Consider the following 22,116-nt stretch of genomic DNA (forward strand, 5'->3'; position numbering starts at 1 on the left):
GGAAGCAGGCTCCAGGCTCTGAGCCATCAGCCCAGAGCCCGACGCCGGGCTCGAACTCACGGACCGTGAGATCGTGACCTGAGCTGAAGTCGGACGCTCAACTGACTGAGCCACCCAGGCGCCCCAGTATTATTTAATAAATAATGCAAAATAATTCATTAACTATTTGGGAAAAACAAGCTATACGGTGACTTTTTTTTTTTTTTTAATTTTAGAAGGAGGGCGAGAACATGCAAGCAGGGGAGACAGGCAGAGAGAGAGAGAGAGAGAGAGAGGGAGAGAGAGAAAATCCCAAGCAGGGACACAGGGCTCAATCGATCTCATGACCCTGGGATCATGACCTGAGCTGAAATCAAGAGTCAGAGGCTCAACCAACTGAGTCACCCAGGTGCCCCTACCATGACCTTATTTCTTAAAGTAAATTTGTGTGGAGCAAAGCTCCAAATGTGAAAATCGAACCATAAAAGTACTGGAGAAATAAATATAGGTGGGTATTTTTAAAAGCTTGGGCTGAAAAAGACCTTTATAAATATCTCGCCAAACCTATAGGCCATGATGGAAAATAAACTGAGAAGTTTTAATGTAAAACTAAATAAAAAGGAGTTGAAAGGCAAATAGCAAACTGGGGAAAAATATATGCAATGTGTATGACATATAAGATAGTATCTTGAATGTACAATGAACTTATAGATATTAATTTAAAACTCTATAGCTCAATAGAAAAGGTGAGTAGAGGTCATGAAACAGGCAATTCACAAAAGAAGTCAAACTACTGGGGTGCCTGGGTGGCTCAGTCAGCTGGGTATTCAACTCTAGATTTCGGCTCAGGTCATGATCTCATGGCTTGTGGGATCGAGCCCCGTGTCAGGCTCTGTGCTGACAGCACAGAACCTGCGTGGGATTCTTTCCACCTTCCCCTTTCTGCCCCTCCCTTGCTTGCACAGTCTCTCTCTCAAAATAAATAAATGGACATTTTAAAAAATTAAAAAAAAAAAAAGAAGTCAAACTACCAAAAAATAAACATTTAAATAAAATTTAAAAAGGGGCACCTGGGTGGCTCAGTTGGTTAAGCATCCAACTCTTGGTTATGGCTTAGGTCATGATCTCACAGTTCATGGGCTCTGCACTGACAGTGGGGAGCCTGCCTGAGATTCTCTCTCTCTCTCTCTCTCTCTCTCTCTCTCTCTCACACGCACTCTCTCTCTGCACCCCCCCCTTGTGTGTGTGCTGTGTCTCTCTGAAAATAAATAAATAAACCTAAAAAAAAATAAAAAGAAGGAAAGAAGCCCTACTACCAAAAAACATAAGAAAACACTTTAATGTAGCTACTAGGTCATCAGGAAACAAAGATGATCCTTCCTGTATGGAAAGGGCAGAACATCACCAGAAAGCAGGCTGCTGAGGAAGTAGAAAAGCGGTGGCGCTCTTCCTCCCCCGTGGGTACAGGTGCAGATTGGTGAAACGCTTCCGGGGCAGTTTGGCAGCACGTACGAATATTTAAAATGTGTACACCCTTTGACCCAGTAATCCCTCTTCTAAAATCTACCTGAAGGAGACACCACCAAAATGTGAAAATATGTGCGCATTAGTGATGAGGGAGCTTGGGGCAAGCTGAGGGCAAAATACAGGCTGGCACACACATACCCACTCCCCCCACCCCCCAGGTGGAATGTGTGTGATATTCCTCAGACACTCCTGGCTACCGAAGAACAAAGCAAATTGCCATGGTGATGTGGGAAACTAAGACAAATGAAAAACTAAATTCCCTTACTGCCTACAGCCCATTGACGAGTCCTTCAAACCAGCAGAGTGACCTCCCTCTATAGGGGCTCAGCTGCCTGGATGATGACAGTTTGCTAGGGGCAAAAGAGAACCTTGGCTTAACACTGTCACAACCTTGAGGATCCTGTAAGTCTACTTCCTTTATCTCAATTGCCCCAAGATATATGTTGTCAGTTATCCTCCAAGTTTATGCCCCCCTCCCCATATACATCTGAAGAGTCTCATGACTGGGGTTTTATTAAATGGTAATAAGTGGTGTTTCCCTAGGAACAGCTAGCCACTCAAGGTCCTAAAAACCTTGCTTCCAAAATACCTTAGAGACTTACTCTATCTTTGACTCTGCCCCAACCTGAGGGTATACAATGAGTTACCTGTCACAACCCCATGTGGCTATTCCTACTCATGGGTCCTGTCCCCATGCTTTAATAAAATCACTAGTTTGGCACCAAAAACGTCTTCAAGAATTCTTTCTTGGCTGGCAACTCTGGACCTTACGAACCCCCCATCACCCCAAAACTTCATCACTAGGGTGTTCATGACAGCTGTGCCAGGGTAAAAATCACTAGTAGATACTAATGTTCAGACTAAGTAACCAACACAATTTATGATAAAGTTCTGTCTTTACTGACATGAAATGATGTCCATGACATAATGCTGAGGGAAATAAGTAGTTTACCTACAGTTTTCAGAACCCCACGTGTAATATATGCCAGTTACATATAATTTAGACATTTAAGCTATACATGGAGAGATGTCTGGAAGGATGTTCATCAAAATGTTGAGTAGTTTGCAGTAGATAGAAGGTTTCAAGGCAATTTAAAAAGAAACTTTCTTACTTATTCGTATTTTTCTGTATGTTGGAATTTTTTAAAGTTATGCATCATGTTACAAAGACATTAAAACTACTCCCAAAGAAAAGAAACATTAAAAATTAACCTCTGGGGCACCTGGGTGGCTCAAATGGTTAACATCCAACTCTCGGTTTCAGCTCAAGTCATGATCTCACAGCCTCATGGGTTTGAGCCCCACATCAGGTTCTACAATGGCAGCTCAGAGACTGCTTGAGATTCTCTCTCTCACTCTCTGCCCATCCTCACTTGTGCTGTCTCTCTCAAGATAAATAAACTTAAAAAAAAAAAACTAACCTCAGAGCTTATCCTTTATAGTTTTATAAGTTTTTAAAAAATGTTTATTTTTGAGAGAGAGAGAGTGCACACAGGGGAGGAGCAGACAGAGAGGTAGAGGATCCGAACAAAGAGGTCTCTGAGCTGACAGCAAAGAGCCCAATATGGGGTTTCAACTCACAAACCATAAGATCATGACCTAAGCTGAAGTCGGATGCTGAGCCATATAGTTTTATTTTTTAACTAAGTAAAGACTAGTGCTCACTATGGAGGATAATCTCTAGATTACCGATGATGCTTGTTAAACAGAGTCCCAAGGCCCCTTCCCCACCACTACCCTCTCCTAGCCAAACGCAAACAATCAACATCTCTGGGAGTCGGACCTCTACATGGTTCCCAAGCACTCCTGGTGAAAGGTATGTATACTTAAGTCAGAAAACCACTGCTCAGGAAAAGAAAAAAAAGGAGGATTACCAAGTTCACCTGAGTTCCTCATATTTATGTTCACATATATTCTCCCCTTCTCTTTGCCTCACCTGCTTTCCCACAATCTGCAGGAGCTGAAATTGAGATGAGCTAAGGGAATTGAATGTCAGGTGTTTTAAGGATTAAAATATTTAAGAAAACCCACAGAATGGCTGATATTCATAGCAATCACCAATCCTTTTGTCGTCATTTCTGTCTCAACTTACCTGGTACTTGCGTTTTTGATGAAGCCAGTATTTATGAAATTAGGGCAGAGACATGTTGTTTTGATTCCGGTTCTTTCTAAGGCAGCCAGTTCTTCAGTCAAAGCTCTATGAAATCCGACAGCAGCAAATTTGCTTGAACTGGAAATAAACAGGCCAGAAGATAATTAGAGAAAGCTGTGGTATCTATTGAATTCAGATGTCTGTTTTCTCTAGTTAAGTGTGGTCCTCTGCCGAGCCTCATGGCCATCAGCTGAGTCTCAGGGGCCAGCCCAGACCTACCAAATCAGAACGTGCATTATGGATCCTCAGGTAAATTTATAGGCATTAAAGTCTAAGAAGCATTGACACAGAACACTTATTGGAGCGAGAACTGAGTGGGTCTTGCTAGGAAAACTGGTAAAGCGTTGGTTTTTGTTGTTGCTGTTTCCATAAGATTTAATGTCGCCATAGCCTGTTAATTATTTAATACATCCAGGGAATTCCTGGGTAAATTCTCCTGGACAAGTCCCATTTTCCCTTTCAGACTCTGCTTCACTTCCTCAAAGAGGCCTTTCCTGACCCCTAGTCTAAATTATTTCCATTATGTAATAATCTTCAGTTTTACATGACAGCCTGTTTTGGATTTGTGATTAAATACTTGTTTGGGTGAATTTTTTTTTTTTTTTTAACATCTGTCCCTCAAACTTGTACTATAAGCTCTGTGACTATTTTGGTTTCCAAGGAATCCCCAGGGCCTACCATAGTGCTTGGCTTATAATAGCTGCTCAAAAAACATTTGTCAAATAAATAAATCAAAATGCAAAGCAATTCTTACTGTCACATCTCCTTCATTTGCCAAGAGAGGCAAATTAATAATATTTTAAGCAGACATTACTTTTCCAGTTAGGTTTTTTTCTTTTTAAATCAAATTTATTGAGAAATAAATTCATGTATCATATAACTCTCCCACTTGAAGTGTATAATTCAGTGGTTTTTGGAATATTACTGATTTTTAAAAATTATGTGAAAATAGCGGTGCTTGGGTGGTTTAGTCGGTTAAGTGACTGACTCCGGTTTAGGTTATCATCCCATGGTTCGTGGGTTCAAGCCCCACATCAGGCTCCGTGCTGACCGCTTAGAGCCTGGAGCCTGCTTCGGATTCTGTGTCTCCCTCTCTCTCAGCACCCGCCCCCCCCCCCCTATTTCTTTCTCTCAAAAAATGAATAAACATTAAAAAAATTTTTTTAATTGTGTGACAATATACATAACATAAAATTTGCCATTTTAACCATTTTAAAATGTGCAACTCAGTGCCATCAATTACTAGATTATTTTTCTATAAGTCTGTATTTATTAGCAATTACACAAAGTAGCTGTAAATTCTTGCCAATTAACCTGTGCTTTGGAAAATACAAAGCTATGCAAAGTTCTCTTTCAACTTTTTTTTTTCTTTTAAACCTTAGACATATACTGAAGGCTTAAAAGATAGATGGCTAGATTTACTCATGAAAAATGTAAATCTTGGGGTGCCTGGGTGGCTCAGTCAGTTAAGCGTCCGTCTTCGGCTCAGGTCATGAGCTGCTGGCCGGTGAGTTCGAGCCCCGCGTCCGGCTCTGTGCTGCCAGCTCAGAGCCTGGAGCCTGCTTCGGATTCTGTGTCCCCCTCTCTCTCTGCCCCTCCCCCACTCATGCTCTGTCTCTCTCTGTCTCAGAAATAAACATTAAAAAAAAAATTTAAAAAAACAGAAAGAAAAATGTAAATCTTAACTTGAAAAACCACACAAAAATAATCGCACGTAAAATTGATTACTACACGTCAGGCACTGTCCTCAGTTTTTCCGATGTATTAACTGCATTTGCTCCTCACAACAACTCTTTGAAATAGGTATTACTATGATCCCCATTTACCAAAAAGGAAGCTGAAGCACTGTGGAGGTTGTTGGTTTGCAATCTCCTCTGGAGCTCCTTGAGTACGATCTGAAACTGCCCCCACACCTCCCCTGCACACAGAGGGCGGGGAGAGAGCAAAGAAAGAGGCAGGCCACTCCAGATTGGCAAGTGGCAGATTTAACAAGTAAGGGAACCTGGAGGTTTGTCTTGGGCAGCCGCAGGGTGAGGTCCTCACACCCACCTGCCAGAATCTTACAAGTTTATATACAGGCCTTTTGGGTTCAGTCATATATACATCCAGACAGTCACAGCACATTTCTATTTCTAGCCCAAAGGGTGCCTTTGTGTGAGTCAGAAAAACCTACTCCTCTTCTAAAGCTACTTTACTGCCATCTCCTGGAAGATTTTTTAAGTTTAAGGGGACCCGAATATGCACAGTGCCCCCTAGAATTGTGTAGTGTGCAATCTGCACACAAACTGTGTATGCCATTCCTGCATTGACAACACTTGATGAGAACTTTTGCTTCTGCTGAAAGCACTATCAATAGTTTCTCATACAGAACATGTTCTCTCGGTTTTCATAGCTAAACATTCAGTGGAGTAGAATCAAATTAGAATCAAGAGAGTTACAGGGGCGCCTGGGTGGCTCAGTCGGTTGAGCGTCGGACTTCGGCTCAGGTCACGATCTCGCGGTCTGTGAGTTCAAGCCCCGCGTCAGGCTCTGGGCTGATGGCTCAGAGCCTGGAGCCTGCTTCCGGTTCTGTGTCTCCCTCTCTCTCTGCCCCTCCCCCGTTCATGCTCTGTCTCTCTCTGTCCCAAAAATGAATAAACGTTAAAAAAAAAAAAAAAAAGAGAGTTACAGTATTTACCATGGCAAAGAGGAGGAAGCATGACAGGGCATTCACAGCCCTCGTTAAAAAAAAAAAAAAAAGAGAGTTACAGTATTTACCATGGCAAAGAGGAGGAAGCATGACAGGGCATTCACAGCCCTGTTGGATCCTCTGATTCTCTTGGGTTACCTCAATTCCCCGGGGACTAAGAATCTGGCAGAGAGTAGAAGTTCGTGTAGTAGCTGAGTAGCAACACCTGCAGCTAGCTTTCATCAAGGGAAACAATGCCAAATGATGTGAGCCTTTGATGGCCAGGGGACAATCACCTAACCTAAACTGGGTTTGAAAGAGACAATACATGATCTGCATCACACATCTGTTCTGTAACTGCTTCAACAGCTATTTCATCTTAAAAAAAAACAAAACCCCCCCAAAACCCAAAAACTCAATCCAAGTCTATGTTCATAAAAAAAAATGTTTTTAAGTTTATTTATTAATTTCAAGGGAGATGGAGAGAGTAAGTGGGGAAGGGGGAGAGAGAGAGAGAGAGAGAGAGAGAGAGAGAGAGAGAATCCCAAGCAGGCTTCCCATTACCAGTGCAGGGTCCAATGTAGGGTTTAAACTCATGAAATGTAAGATCTTGACCTAAGCCAAAAACAAAAGTCAAACATTCAACCAACCGAGCCACCCAGGCACCCCATTTTAGAAACTATTAGAAAACAAATATATGTTAAGAAAAGAAAGGAAAGGAAAGGAAAGGAAAAGGGAGGGAAGGGAAGGAAAGGAAGACAGAAAATATAGATGAACAAAATAAAATTACTTGTCATTACCAAAGAATAACCACTCTCTAGGTGTGGTTCGAGTAAAATGGCTTGATATATATCCTTGCAAACTTTTATTTATTTTTTTCACATAATTCCAGATTTAATAAGTGTCTATATACTTTTTTGTGCCATATTAGAAAATATAGTTACAGGCTTTTTGGGGTTATAGTACATGCCACAAGGTCACATTAGAAAATAAATTCCATCTTTAACATCACTAAGATATGTAATACACAAATTACAATGCTTAGAATGATTTCTGCCACTGCAGTAAAGTTCAAAGATAATTAGATAACTCTCATTTCAATGGCTTCTGGATAAAGCTACAATGAACTGTTCATGAGAGATCAAAGAGTAAAAACAAAACAAAACAGATAAACAGAAGCACAGTAAGCTCATCTTGACTTTTCAAGGAAAATAAACATTCATGAATTACTTACTATACCCACAGTATATGGGACCCTCAGGTAAAAGATAACTGAATTGTTTCTGGACTATTTCCTTTTGGACTGGATGGGAAAGCCTTAGCTTATGCATACCATGTGACAGAGGAGTTTTGCAACGGTCTAGGGATGAGGCTGGGAACCACACACCCCTCTTGTTGCTGTTGTTACTTAATAGGTATTGAGGTCCAAGTGCAGTAGAGAACACATAATTAGGCATGGTTTCTGACCAGGATATTAACAACTTTTGTTAAAGGAAAATGTCTAGACACTAAAACAATTTATTCTCCTCATCTTTAGTAACCTTAAGGCATATCAAATAATGATTTGATTTGGTTTCCTATGGGAGATGAGTTTTGTGGAAAGATTGTAAAGAGTGCAACTTAAGAATCAGACGTCTTAGAATGACCTTGGTCTCCCCTGTCAAATGTCAGTCATTAAGGCTAAATTACCGCATTCTCTGGATAAAAGTTGATTCTATTTTAATTACAGAATATAAGTTTCTTCATTGGTTAACCTACCTAAAAAGTTCAAGCTGTTCCTTGGGCATTTTCAGTAGATATACCTGCCTTTGCCTTAACATATTGGGAAATACTAATATATATGAGTTAATTACTGTGGACCATCTTATATTTTTCTTTCTTTTTTTTTTTTTTTTTTTTTTCAACGTTTTTTATTTATTTTTGGGACAGAGAGAGACAGAGCATGAACGGGGGAGGGGCAGAGAGAGAGGGAGGCACAGAATCGGAATCAGGCTCCAGGCTCTGAGCCATCAGCCCAGAGCCTGACGCGGGGCTCGAACTCACGGACCGCGAGATTGTGACCTGGCTGAAGTCGGACGCTTAACCGACTGCGCCACCCAGGCGCCCCTATTTTTCTTTTTTTTTAATTTTATTTTTTTAAATTCACATCCAAATTAGTTAGCATATAGCACAACAATGATTTCAGGAGTAGATTCCTTAATGCCCCTTACCCATTTAGCCCATCCCCCTCCCACAACCCCTCCAGTAATCCTCTGTTTGTTCACCATATTTAAGAGTCTCTTATGTTTTGTCCCCCTCACTGTTTTTATATTATTTTTGTGTTCCTTTATCTTATGTTCATCTGTTTTATCTCTTAAAGTCCTCATATGAGTGAAGTCATATGATATTTGTCTTTCTCTGACTAATTTCGCTTAGCATCATACCTTCCAGTTCCATCCATGTAGTTGCAAATGGCAAGATTTCATTCTTTTTGATTGCTGAGTAATACTCCATTGTATATATATACCACTTCTTCTTTACCCATTCATCCATCGATGAACATTTGGGCTCTTTCCATACTTTGGCTACTGTTGATAGTGCTGCTATAAACATTGGGGTGCATATGTCCCTTGGATAAATACCTAGTAGTGCAATTGCTGGGTTGTAGGGTAGTTCTATTTTTAATTTTTTGAGGAACCTCCTTACTGTTTTCAAATGGCTGCACCAGCTTGCATTCCCACCTTGCAAACTTTTAAATGCAAGATATATATCTTTTATATACATGCATACATACATATGTATACACGTGTATATATTATATAAAAACAAGATACCCACCCATGCCTGTGTTTATATATTTATACACATACAACTATATCTGTTGTTTCTAGAAATTGGCCAAGCACTGTTGGGGTGTGTGCAACCCGTAGGTTCCTGTTGGCTATGGTGGCCTCACTATATTGCAAAGAATTGTCTTTACAGTATACAGTGGAGCACACCATTACTGTTCCCTGCTTGTGATAGTTAAGTTCTTCAGTTATTACAATGGCAGGGATTTTTAAATGGATAACTATTATAGTTTTTCTTTTTTACAATTCCACTATTTAGATGTTTACAACATTTAGAATCCTGGATTATACTTTCTCTTTACTTTGTTTCCACAAAGTTACTTTATTAAAAATTATTAACTTTTATTCATGGTACAAAAAGATTACTCTTGTTGTATAATTTCTTGCTCCTACAAGGGATGAGAACTGCTTTAAGAGCTGCCTTCTAATTGGACAATTTCCCTGCAGCCACCTCTAGAATGGTCAGCCTGGAGGGGATTAATGATTGATAAAGCTATTGTACAAGAGACTGTGCAACTGACTATTTCGGCAACTTCAAGTTTATCATCATTAACGGTAGTTTTCATTAGGGTAAGAAATCACATACAAGCATAGGAACAAATTAAGGAACCACATCCTGACTTACCAATATGCCAGTAAGAAGGGGACCCCAGTATGCCCAGCTGCCGAAGCCACAGTGACAATATGGCCATGATTATTCTTCATCATCACTGGAAGAAATGCTTTTGTAGTCTAGAAATAGTGTTGATTAAGAGACAATGGTATATTGTTATTTCTGATTTTGTAGACCTATTGGGAAGATTTCCAGACAAAACTATACTTTATTAACATTTTCCTAGTATAAAAGAAAAAAAATTTAGATTAACTGCCAAATGTGGCCACATGAGGCAAATGGATAGGATGCCTGGATTAGAAAAACTAAGCAAGGCAATGGATACTGAAAACTTAAGAATCCATTTCACTTAAATTGTGAACTTCTAATATGCCCTGGTCCTCTCTTTACCTTTTGTCACTGATACTTTCTATCATTTCATATATTGAATAGATATAATAATCTATAGTTATCAAAAGAATTTATATGCAATGTGAAATTGTTAGCAAATAGTTTGGTTATGTCATTTACCAAAATACTGAAGTGAACACCAATCTTCTAGTAGTCACCGAATGCAATAAATATTTACTGAGCACCTATTATGTGATGAGGATTCAAAAACAATTAAGGCAATGCCCTACATTCTAACAGAGGCAGAAAGACAGGCACACTTGTAAGTTATAAAAATACAAAGACATAGGTCAATAATTTGGAAATACTGACATAAGATAATACTGCATTTTTACCAACTCCAACATTCTTTTGAGATTATGCTTCCCAAACTGACATCCAAGAAAACTTTAAGAGGCCCTTTCAGGAATGGGCTATTTGGGCAATTTTCAGCCTCTTCAGAAATTCTTTTTTTTTTTTCTCTATATATATAATCTATAGACCTTGAATGGTGAGATTTATAATAAAGTTTGCAGCTTTGGGGCCAGAAAATACTCAAGGCCTGAGTCTCCTGAGAATCTGAAAAGCAAACTGGGCTCACTTTTAACAGAACCACAGAAGAGGACTTGGATTATCTCTAATTCCTTCTTTCATAAATAAGATCACATAGAGATGTGAGAATCTATTTTATTTTTGTTTTTAATTTTTTTTAAGAATCCAGTTCAAAATTAAAACATATATAACAGCTGAAGTTTATTATTAATTAATTATTATTATTAATATTTTTAAGGGGCGGGGAGGGAAAATGGTTGATGAGATTTGACCACAGCATGAAAATTGACTGGGTGCACCTGTGTGACTCAGTCCGTTGAGCTTCCGACTTGAGCCTGCTTTGGAGACTGTGTCTCCCTCTCTCTCTCTGCCCCTCCCCCACTCATGCTCAGTCTCTCTCTCTCTCTCAAAAACAAATAAACATTAAAAAAAAAAAGGAAGAAAGAAAATTGACTTCTTTGGGGGGCACCTGGGTGGCTCAGTTGGTTGAGCGCCCGACTTTGGCTCAGGTCATGATCTCGCCGTTCATGGGTTCGAGCCCCATGTCAGGCTCTGTGCTAATAGCTGGGAGCCTGGGGCTTGGAGCCTGCTTCAGATTCTGTGTCTCCCTCTCTCTCTGTCCCTCCCCCCTTCTCTCTCAAAAATGAATAAACACTAAAAATTTTTTTAAAAATAAAAGAAAATTGACTTGTTTTTTTTTAAAGTTTCTTTATTTTTTTTTAGTAATCTCTACATCCAACATGGAGCTCGAACTCATGACCCTGAGATCAAGAGTTGCATGCTCTTCTGGATGGCACCAGCCAGGCACCCTCAAAAATGACCTCTTTGTATGATGTTATCCTTAGTGCCTGGAGAAAACTTCCGTATTGATTTGACACATCTTTATGTCTACTGAAAGCTCCACTTTAAACATAGTCTTTGGGTTTTACAAAAGGGAATGTTCTTGTAAAAGAAGTCATACCTACCCAGAAATGTGCAAGTATATTAACTTCAAAAGTCTTTTCAATCTGAGGGTCTTGTGTAGCAAACAAATCCGATGTGTAGACTACACCAGCATTATTTACTAAAATACTAACATCTCCAATTTCTGCTTTCACCTTTAAAAATAAGACAAATATCTGCATCATTAAGAGTTACAAAGGAAGGTTTGCATACAAGGATCATTAAAGAACTATGTGTTTTTTACATCAGATGTGAAAAAAAGAGTAGTTTTGTAATCTATGTGCCAAAATGGAAAAAAGAACTTTTTAATCTTAGCTACTTAATTTCAAAACAGCTAGACCTGGAAGTCTGGCAGGTAGAAATTTTCTTTTGCAATTTAGTCTCTTGACTTTGCTCTGTTTATTATACCCGAGAGGCATCTGGCAAATAAAAACAAAACCGGTGACAAAAACCTAGCATTTATTTTTTAAATACTACTTCAAAGGGTAAGCAAAAAAAAAATTAATTGGCAAATGCAGGGACTATATAAGAAACTATGTAAAACTGATTATACCATTAAGCTAGTCACACCTTCTATTGCTTTATTTTTGTGGTCTGTCACTCCATTCTATTGTTCACCAACTATCTTCCCCTGGTGGCAGTTGGCCTATGGGCTGGCAACAAAAGCATATCTTATCTGATATTCTTACGGTTCTTTGAGTAACTAAGCTTCTTGGTGGTTGGACCCTAGAGTTACAATGCATTCTGTTATACATTGTGTTCTAAATAAAAGCTAACTTCTGTTAGGAGTTACCATTATTAGATAGTGTTGCAGTGTGCTGGGGGACTGAGGAGGACGTGACAAATAGCCTATTAAAGGCTTTAATTGTGCTATGCATTTTGCACGATTTCATTATTTACCTCATTTAATTCTCACAATAATTCTATGAGCCTGCAACTCCTGGTACGCTTACTTTAGAGAGGAGGAACATGAAACACTGAATGCCTGTTTCTTGCCCTAGATCACATGGCTACTAAAGGTCACATGGAGCTGAGACTCTCCCAGATCTTCTGACCTCAGAGCCCAAGACAAGCCTCAAACCTCAAACCTCAAACAGAAAGGAAGCCAGGAGGTGGAATACCCATCAGCAACCCAGCAGGACATGATGTAACAACTGCTGAAGGCTTGTCAGACAGAAATGAATTTCATCAGGTTGTATTTAAATTATTAAAGAGTCAAGCTAGGGGCGCCTGGGTGGCTCAGTCGGTTGGGCTTCCGACTTCAGCTCAGGTCATGATCTCGCGGTCCGCGGGTTCGAGCCCCGCGTCGAGCTCTGGGCTGATGGCTCAGAGCCTGGATCCTGCTTCCGATTCTGTGTTTCCCTCTCTCTGCCCCTCCCCCGTTCATGCTGTGTGTCTCTCTCTGTTTCAAAAATAAATAGACTTTTAAAAAAAAAAAATTAAAAAAAAAAAAGAGTCAAGCTAAGGTATTTGGCCTTTGATCAACACTATTGGTATGTATACCCACATCTCTAGCACAAAATGAAAACTGTTGTTCAGAATAATGCCCCTAAGATATTGAAAAAAACAGGACATGTATGTGGTTGAAATGATGGAGCTGCTAAAACGCCTTCAAAGTAACAGGACTTTGATTCTTTTACACTGTCAAAGCATTTACCCAGACACACTTGTCCCTTCCTTCATACTTGAGTTCCCCATCTGCATCTATTGTCTCCCCACAGTGTGAATGTCTGGTTTGCACATTTCTCAATAATGGAAGCAAGCCATGGGGAGTCTGGGTGGCTGTAGGTTAAGCATCTGACTTCAGCTCAGGGCATGATCTCACACTTCGTGGGTTTGAGCCCTGTGTTGGGCTCTATGCTGACAGCTCAGAGCCTGCTTCAGATTCTGTCTCCCTCTCTCTCTGCCCCTCCCCCGCTTATGCGCATGCTCTGAGATAAATAAACTTAAAATTTTTTAAAAATAAAAAAGAAAGAAAGTCATGAGTTTAAATGGTCAGGTGACATAAAAATGTTCTGATACTAAAATAACCACATTAAAACAACTTCAGAATATCTGATAATCACATGTCATTGTGTATATTCTGTTTAAACATATAGTTTATCCTTGAGCAATTTCAGTAAAAAAAACAGCATGGTTAAAACACATGGAATAGGTTCAAATAATGAAATTATCTTTTCCAGAACAGCTTATTCCAAGATGAGTCTAGAAGTGATTACTGTGTGCCAGGCACTGATATAAAAACTTTACGTCATTAATTCACTTAATTCTCCTAACAACCCTGAGGTAGGTGCTGCTGTGATCCCCATTTTATAATTGAGAAAACGTAGGCACAGAGGGGTTAAGAAATTTGCAGTGATACACCTAGTATTAACCGGAAGCATGTAGGTCTCTATGAAGGAAAACCATTGTTAATTTTAGGTAAAACAGTTATTAAGTACAGACGTTTCTTACCTCCAGGCCCTGCTCTTACTGTACTCCCTTCCAGGAAAGCTATTTCCCACCACTAGCCTGGGTCATTTCTACTTATTGTTTTGTCTAAGCTCAGGCCTCACCAGTAATAGAGGCATCAGTTTGAAATAAAAGATTACAATTCAAGAATAGAAGTTCAAAATGTCCTCAAACTCAAATTCCCTAAACAAAGAGGTTCTCAAGGCTGCTTGAATCAGAATCTTTATACTGTGCTGAAATCAGATTTTCTGGGGGTGAGGTCCAGGAATGTGTATTTTAAGGAATTTGCCCAGGTAATTCTACTGATTCTTCTTACTATCGTAGTATTTAGTTAACAAATATATGTACGAATGTGTTCAGAGTGAAACTCCATGATATATATACATAGCACATCTCAGTTATATACAGAAAAAGCAAATAATGCTTTATAGAAATCTATCTATGATCAAAGCCTGATAAGCAATTAAATTTATCCTAACTCCCTAACCCAGTTCTTTGGGTGTCAGAAGACCCTGTCAGTGTTCGCAGTGTCATCCAAGAATTTACCTGTAGCAGAATTAGATGGGTGAGGTGTGGGTGTGTAAGGTATTATACATGCAGATTCCTGGGCCCAGCCCTTGATTTGCTGAAAGAAACCTTTGGCATGTCTATTTTTTAAAAAGTTCTCTGGAAGATTCCAGAACACACCAAAGTCTGGGAACCTCAGTTCTAGATTCTAGTTCTGGGTCTGCCATGAGCTGGCTGCCCAACCTTGGGCAAGTCACAAAACTTCTGCTACTTTGTCTGCATCATGACGAGGTCACCTCCAGAATCCCTCCTAGCTCTGACATGATACGATCCTAACCAAATGTAAAATTTCACCTTCTTTGCAGAGCTGTAAATATCTTCTCGATTACTGCAGTCTACCACAAAGGCATGAGCCTTCGCACCCAGTCTCCTGCATTCCGCAGCTGTGTCCTCAATCCCATGCTAGGAAAGGCAACAACAAAAAAAGAGAGAACAAAATAAATAACATGAACATATATCAACAACTGAAAATAATGAAGGATAGTCAGGTTGTTTGAACTAGCATTTGGCAATAATTTAACTGGATGCATTTTTGGCAGGGATGCAGGTACACTTTGCTCTCACTACTTTGACTAGCTCCTTTTATTCTGAACTGAACTTAAAGCAACCTTTTTTAAGAAACATAAAAATCTTGGACACCTGAGTGGCTCAGCTGGTTAAGTGTCCAACTTCATCTTAGGTCATGATCTTGTGGTTTATGAGTTCAAGCCATGCATCTGGCTCTGTGCTGACAGCTCAGAGCCTGTAGCCTGCTTAGGATTCTGTGTCTCTCTCTCTCTCTCTCTCTCTCTCTGTCCCTCCCGCTGCTTGCACTAGGTCTCTCTCTCAAAAATAAACAAAAAAAAAATCTTAAAATACTAGTTTTGTAGTCATGAATTTTACATACTTTGTGAATATATGCATGTATGTATTCCATTTCAAGATTTTAAAAAATAACATTAAGCTTTTTTTTTTTTTTATGTCACTAAAAAACTATTCACATACATTTCCGGCTACAAAATAAACAGATAAAGGGTTAATTACAGTTCATTCATCCATTCATTCACTCATTCCTTTAACATTTTAATTTTTAATCACGGTGCTTGGAAGAACCTGGTGGACACAAATATGAAGGAGACAGAGAATAGACCTTAGCCAGCTCACAGTGTAGTAGAAAGAAACCTAAAATAAGACTTAGGTGGGACATATGAAATTGTTAGTGTCAGAATAAAGGACTGAATAATGGCAGTGTCATAGGGTTCACATTAATGCATTGTGGTAAGCATAAAATCAGCAGGACTTGGTGACTGGATGAGGAAGGTGGGAAGAACCAAAGCTGAAGTCCTTGCTTTTTAGTTTATGTAACTCGCAACACGGTGTTGCAACAAGTCAGATGGAGGTCACGAGCAGATTTGAGAAACGGAATGATGAGCCCAATTTGGAGCACTGATTTTGTCACTTAAATTCAGGATCAGACCACAGAGTTCTGTTTTGTTTTTCCTTTTTTTTGTTTCCATTTTTGCTTGTTGGTTTGCCTTTACCAATTTTGTAGCTTCTTTTTATTTTAAAGAATGTCTCAAATAATACCTTGGATTGAGTTTTAGTCTGTGAACACTGCAAGCCAAGAAATTATTGTCAGCTAACCCACAAGTGGATGGACTTACTACATTTACCCACAGAAAGAATGGTAGAACAGAATACTAGTGTTGCGAATTTGCTAGTAACCTGCAATTACTCTTGCAGAAAACCCAAATCTGGAGAGCTATGGAAAGAATGTGCAGTTTGCTCACTGAACTTAATTAACTGTGGCAATAAAAGGAAATAGGGTATTTTCCCTTTTACTGAAATCTCTCACACAAACTGTTGTATACTCTGGAGAGGAGCCCTTACTCCCCAAGGGACACTGAAACCTTATGTTGCCCTCCTGTACCTAACAGGCAGCTTTTGGCTCTTTCCTTTAAAAGTAGATTTCATTACTCAGCCATGAAAAAGAATGAAATCTTGCCATTTACAACGAAGTGGATGGAGCTTGAGTGTATTATACTAAGTGAAATAGGTCAGAGAAAGACAAATATCATATGATTTCACTCATATGTGGAATTCAAGAAACAAAACAGATGAATGTAGGGGAAGGGAAAGAAAAAAAAAAGAGAGTAAGCAAATCAGAAGAGACTCTTTTTTACTCTTAACTACAGAGAACAAATGGAGAGTTGCCTGAGGGAAGGTGGGTGGGGGATGGGCTAACTGGGTGATGGTAAAGGAGGGCACTTGTGTCCAGCACTGGGTGTTATATGTGAGCGATGAATCACTAAATTCTACACCTGAAACCAATTTTACCATATAAGTTAAGTAACTGGAATGTAAATTAAAACTTGAAATAAAAAAATAAAATTAAAAAAAGTATATTTCATTTATGTAGTATACACACAAAATGGAATGTTATTCAGCCTTCAAAAGTATAAAAATTTGGGGCGCCTGGGTGGCGCAGTCGGTTAAGCGTCCGACTTCAGCCAGGTCACGATCTCACGGTCCGTGAGTTCGAGCCCCGCGTCAGGCTCTGGGCTGATGGCTCAGAGCCTGGAGCCTGTTTCCGATTCTGTGTCTCCCTCTCTCTCTGTCCCTCCCCCGTTCATGCTCTGTGTCTCTCTGTCCCAAAAATAAATAAACGTTGAAAAAAAAAAAAAAATTTAAAAAAAAAAAAGTATAAAAATTTGAGGGGAGCCTGGGTGGCTTGGTCGGTTAAGCGTCCGACTTCGGCTCAGGTCATGATCTCATGGTCCGTGAGTTCGAGCCCCGCGGCAGGCTCTGTGCTGACAGCTCAGAGCCTGGCGCCTGTTTCAGATTCTGTGTCTCCCTCTCTCTCTGCCCCTCCCCGTTCATGCTCTGTCTCTCTCTGTCTCAAAATAAATAAACGTTAAAAAAAAAAGTAAAAAAAAAAAAGTATAAAAATTTGACACATTCTACAGCATAGATGAACCTTGATGATATTAAGCTTAGTGAAACAAGCCAGAAACAAAAGGACAAATATTGCAAAATTCTAGTTATTTGAGATACCCAGCATAGTCAAATACACAGAGACAGGAAGTTGAACGGTGGTTGCCGAAGGCTGGGGGAGAGGAGGCTGGGGAGTAATTGTTTAAGGGGTGCAAAGTTTCAGTTTGCAATGATGAAAAAATTCTGGAGATGGCCAGAAGAGGTCATTTCATAACGACGTGAATGTACTTAACACAACTAAACTCAACACTTAAAAATGGTTAAATGGAAATTTTTGTTATACATACTTTCCCACTATAAAAAAAAAGTTTCAGTAAGTATATTGCACTGATTCTTTGGGTCTGTACAAAGTTTGGTTCTTATTTGGAACAGATTTTGCAATTAAACTCCATTTGCCATGTATTCCATTTGCAGAGATTTGCTTAGTACTGGTCGGCTCTGTCAATGCACAGAGTGGGTGCTGGCAAATATGCCCTTCCTTTACACTGGCAGTCACACTTTTCCTACTTCCCTGGTCTTCCTCACTTAGGGCCAAGGTTGGCACTCCACACCTTCTGAACTATGCCAGAAAAGATTTTATTTATTTATTTATTTATTTATATATTTATTTATTTATTTGGAATTTATTGTCAAATTGGTTTCCAAACAACACCCAGTGCTCATCCCAACAGGTGCCCTCCTCAGTGCCCTTCACCCACCCTCCCCTCCCTCCCACCCCCCATCAACCCTCAGTTTATTTTCAGTTTTTAAGAGTCTCTTAAGTTTTTTTTTTAATGCAAGAAATTTAAGTTTAAAATTCTGCCAGGAAAAATTTTAGACAGCCTCCATATTCATTTGGTGAGAAGTAAAAAATAAGCAGATCCTTAACATTTTTCTCAGCCCAGTGGAACTGCTAATCATTCAAGATTTCCCGTGTTAACCTTTTTCCCTAGTATGTTGGATGCAGTTCTCAATTTTTAATCCTGGGCTCTCCTTTAAGTCCTTACTAATCCTTTGTCCTCTATCCCTACAACTAAAACTCTGTTCATTACCTAGACTACTAAACTTCTATAAGTTTTTCTGATTATTTCCATTGCTTTTTCCCATTCATTAATTCACTTCTCCATTTGATAAAGTCTTTGAGTATATACTAACTAGGTGCTCAGCACTTTCTATAAATTTATCTTCACAGACTTATCTAATGAGGCATGGGAGTGAGAATGGTCAAGAAATGTGAGAATATCTACATTAAGCAATAAGGAATTCATGGCATGAATCTCAGTAGAATAAGAAAGCTGAAGCCACCACTAATCCCTCCTGAAATTCATGCTCCTTTTTTATGGACCTCAGGAGGAGTAGGAAGATGGAAGACTTCTGCCCTGAGTAGGATATCTTTAGACCTGGCTAACCTTGCTGCTTGACTTAATCTGAGAAATTATCTCTGGGGACAATTTGTCTTTGAACCCTGGAGGAAGAATTTGATCTGGCCCCTCCCTGCTTCCTGCTTGTTCTGAAAACAATCTGAAACTCTCTTTTTTCATTCCTTCTCCACTGAGCCACCAGCCCAGAAGTCTCTAGGATCTGCTGCCTGGATGGACTGCTTGAAATTTCCACTCTACTCTCCTCCCCAGTCAGGTTTAGTGGTTCTCAGACTTTCATAATTTTAAAATATGCAAAATTTCAAGGGAAGTGGACTGTGGTGTATATACTGAACCAGGACTGCCAATCTTTTTTTTTTTTTTTTAATTTTAATGTTTACTTATTCTTGAGAGAGAACAAGCAGGGGTGGGGCAGAGAGAGGGAGACAAGAATCCGAAGCAGGCTCCAGGCTCCGAGCCGGCAGTGAAGAGCCAGACAAGGGGCCTGAACTCACAAACTGCCAGACCATGACCTGAGCCCAAACCGGATGCTTACCCGACTGAGCCACCCAAGCATCCTGGACTGCCAATCTTTTATGTGGCCAAATAAGGACATTAAAACTAACACAGTTTTATATATATATATATATATATATATGTATATATGTATATATGTATATATATATATATATATATATATATATATATGAAGGATATAATCCCAAAATTGTTGAAGGCTTATTTAAATGAAATAAACTTAACATAATAAATACTACATTATTCTTGATTTTCTGCCACTTCCCTTACTACCTCTCTGGCCTACAAAACCAGCATCATCTCTTGTTTGGATTACTGCGGGTCTCCTAACCGCTCTCCCTGCCCCCCAGCAGCCTAGAATCTGTCTCAAAATCCTCCATTGGCTCTCCCAGGAAAAGCCAAAGCACAAACAATAGTTTACAGGAAACTTTATGATCTGGAGCTGCTGCTACTTAAGTTTCTAGACCAGCGCTGTCTCATAAAAATATAATGTGAGCCATGTACTTAATTTCAATTTTTCTGCTAGCCACACCTGAGAAAATAAAATTTAATTTAGTAATATGTTTTATTTAACTGAAAATAATCCAAAATATTATTTTGGAATATTTATTATTATAATGAAATATTCTATTTCAATATGTAATCCACAGAAAAGCTGTAAGATATTCAACATACTTTTTTTCATACTGTCTTTGAAATCCTGTGTGTATTTACACCTATATCACAATTCAGATGAGTCACATTTCAAATGCTCAACAGCCACAAGTGGCTAGTAGCTACTACTAACCATTGTGTTGGAAAGCACAGATCTAGACTTTTCTTTTACTTCTCTCCTTTCCCTCACTCTGTGCCAGGCTTTGCATTTGCTGATCCCTTTCTGCAGAGATAGGTGAGGGGCTCATTGCACCCTCAGCCTCTTCTGATCTTGACTCAACTATCTCCATCTCAGTGAGGTTTTGTGTATAAGATCAACACGATCCCTGTCCTCCACCTACCATACAAAGTCCCTCTCCCCTTTCACACTTTTTCTTTATACTTATCACCATTCAGCAATTACATAGTTTATTATACAGCATGTCCTGTTTATTGTCCCTAGTTCATAAGGTTTGTGTTTTTCTCACTGCTGTGTCCTCAGTTCTGCATTAGAACAGTGTCTGGCAGATAGTAGGTGCTCAATAAATACTTGTTGGATAAAAGCACTTGACTCCAAAGCAGAAAAAAATTGTACAAATGGGCACAGGGCATTGGGAGTCATTAACACAGATGTGTAACCTAATACTTATACCTGAATTCTTCAATGGTAGCTTAAACTTCACTTTGTGAATAAGAACTAATGTGTGTTTACCATGTGCCAAATGCTTTGTGCATGCTATTGCTAAATGCTATGTGCTAAATGCTAAATGCTTTGTGCATGCTATTTGGTATATCTGCTACTTGGTATAATTTAAGGCAAGTACTGTTATTTTATTCCTTTTACAGAAAAGGAACCTAAAGCTCTATGAAGTTAGAAGGTAGCTTGTGAAGAAGTGGAGAGCTCTGCTGAGTCTGACCATACCAACCTGCCAGACATTCACCACCAGTGACCACATCAGATTGGACTGGGCCTCGTTTGTATCTTTCATTGCACATAATTATTTAAAGTCTATTTTCCCTATGAGATTGAAGGCAGGGGACCCTATGTCCTGTTGGGCACTGTGTTCTTAACCATCTATGCAACAGATATTCAAAAAATGCTTGTTGATTGCTATCTCAATCACACACTCATTGGATGAACTCTCATCTAAACTTGCAATCCCTAAATTCTTGTTTCAGCACTGGGTGTTGCCTAACGTGTAAGGGATGGCATTTCAGGCCTTCAGGTGCCTTCTGGAAATCTCTCTGCCATCTACCATTGGCCAAATAAAAGATTAGATTCAAAGTCCTCCTCTCTTCCTTAAGCCTACACCTATTCTTGTAAAACACTGTGTACATTGAAGAGGTTTTTTTCTTTTCTTTCTTTTAAATTTTTTATTTTGTTTTATTTTTAAAGTAAACTCTATGCCCGATGTGGAGTTTGAACTAAACGACTCCGAGATCAAGAGGCACACGCTCTGCCGACTGAGCCAGCCAGGCACCTCAAAGAGTTTTTTCTTTTATATCGTTTTTAACAAAAAGATAATTTTAAAAATTACTTTTGGCAACTGCTATGATCCAATAATGTTGCTTTCTGTTGGCTATCTTTTTAAACCCACTTATCTCAGTAATGGACAGTAGGATTTTTTTTTCTTAACAGGTGCAAAACTCTTACTTTTAATAGACTAGTTTAAAAAGATTACTTTCCCCATCTGATTAAGATAGAAGGGTCAGCGAAATCAGGCCTTGGAGGAGATTACAAATTATTTTCAGGGCAAAAGGAAGTATATGTTTACAATGCCAAATTAGTGATGGGTAGTAACTGGGAATCCTATATTGTCTAAGTCCATTTATCCTGTAATCATAAATACATTAATGAATCTATAAAATACCAATAGTAGTTTTTTCTACCTACTTTATAGAGATGCCTGAAGGGGATGTTGCCTACAGAATGCATCCCTGTCTACAGATCAAAGGTGCCAAAAAGTAAAACACAGTGAGCACTATTA

The 22,116-nt window shown here is 39.2% G+C and overlaps 1 protein-coding gene and 1 long non-coding RNA gene across 3 annotated transcripts in view; one reads left to right on the plus strand and one right to left on the minus strand.

Moving 5' to 3' along the window:
* HSD17B11 (hydroxysteroid 17-beta dehydrogenase 11) overlaps positions 1-22,116 on the minus strand; it is a 34,991-nt gene that overhangs the window by 12,487 nt on the left and 388 nt on the right. Inside the window, exons 2-5 of the mRNA XM_060654664.3 lie at positions 14,943-15,050; positions 11,654-11,785; positions 9,780-9,886; positions 3,599-3,736 (exon numbers count right to left, since the gene is read on the minus strand). Of these exons, the coding sequence (XP_060510647.1) occupies positions 3,599-3,736; positions 9,780-9,886; positions 11,654-11,785; positions 14,943-15,050 (485 nt within the window). The remainder of the gene's footprint in view (positions 1-3,598; positions 3,737-9,779; positions 9,887-11,653; positions 11,786-14,942; positions 15,051-22,116) is intronic.
* Positions 229-22,104, plus strand: LOC132692334 (uncharacterized). 2 transcript variants are annotated; one of them, XR_009616292.3, is made up of 5 exons: positions 229-1,908; positions 3,812-3,907; positions 12,632-12,822; positions 20,975-21,102; positions 22,030-22,104. It is a non-coding gene; the product is annotated as an uncharacterized LOC132692334 (long non-coding RNA). The 2 variants fall into 2 exon arrangements; XR_009616291.3 differs by lacking the exon at positions 3,812-3,907.

Source organism: Panthera onca, chromosome B1 (genome assembly GCF_046562875.1).
Source record: "Panthera onca isolate mPanOnc1 chromosome B1, mPanOnc1 haplotype 2, whole genome shotgun sequence".
Taxonomy (NCBI): Eukaryota; Metazoa; Chordata; class Mammalia; order Carnivora; family Felidae; genus Panthera; species Panthera onca.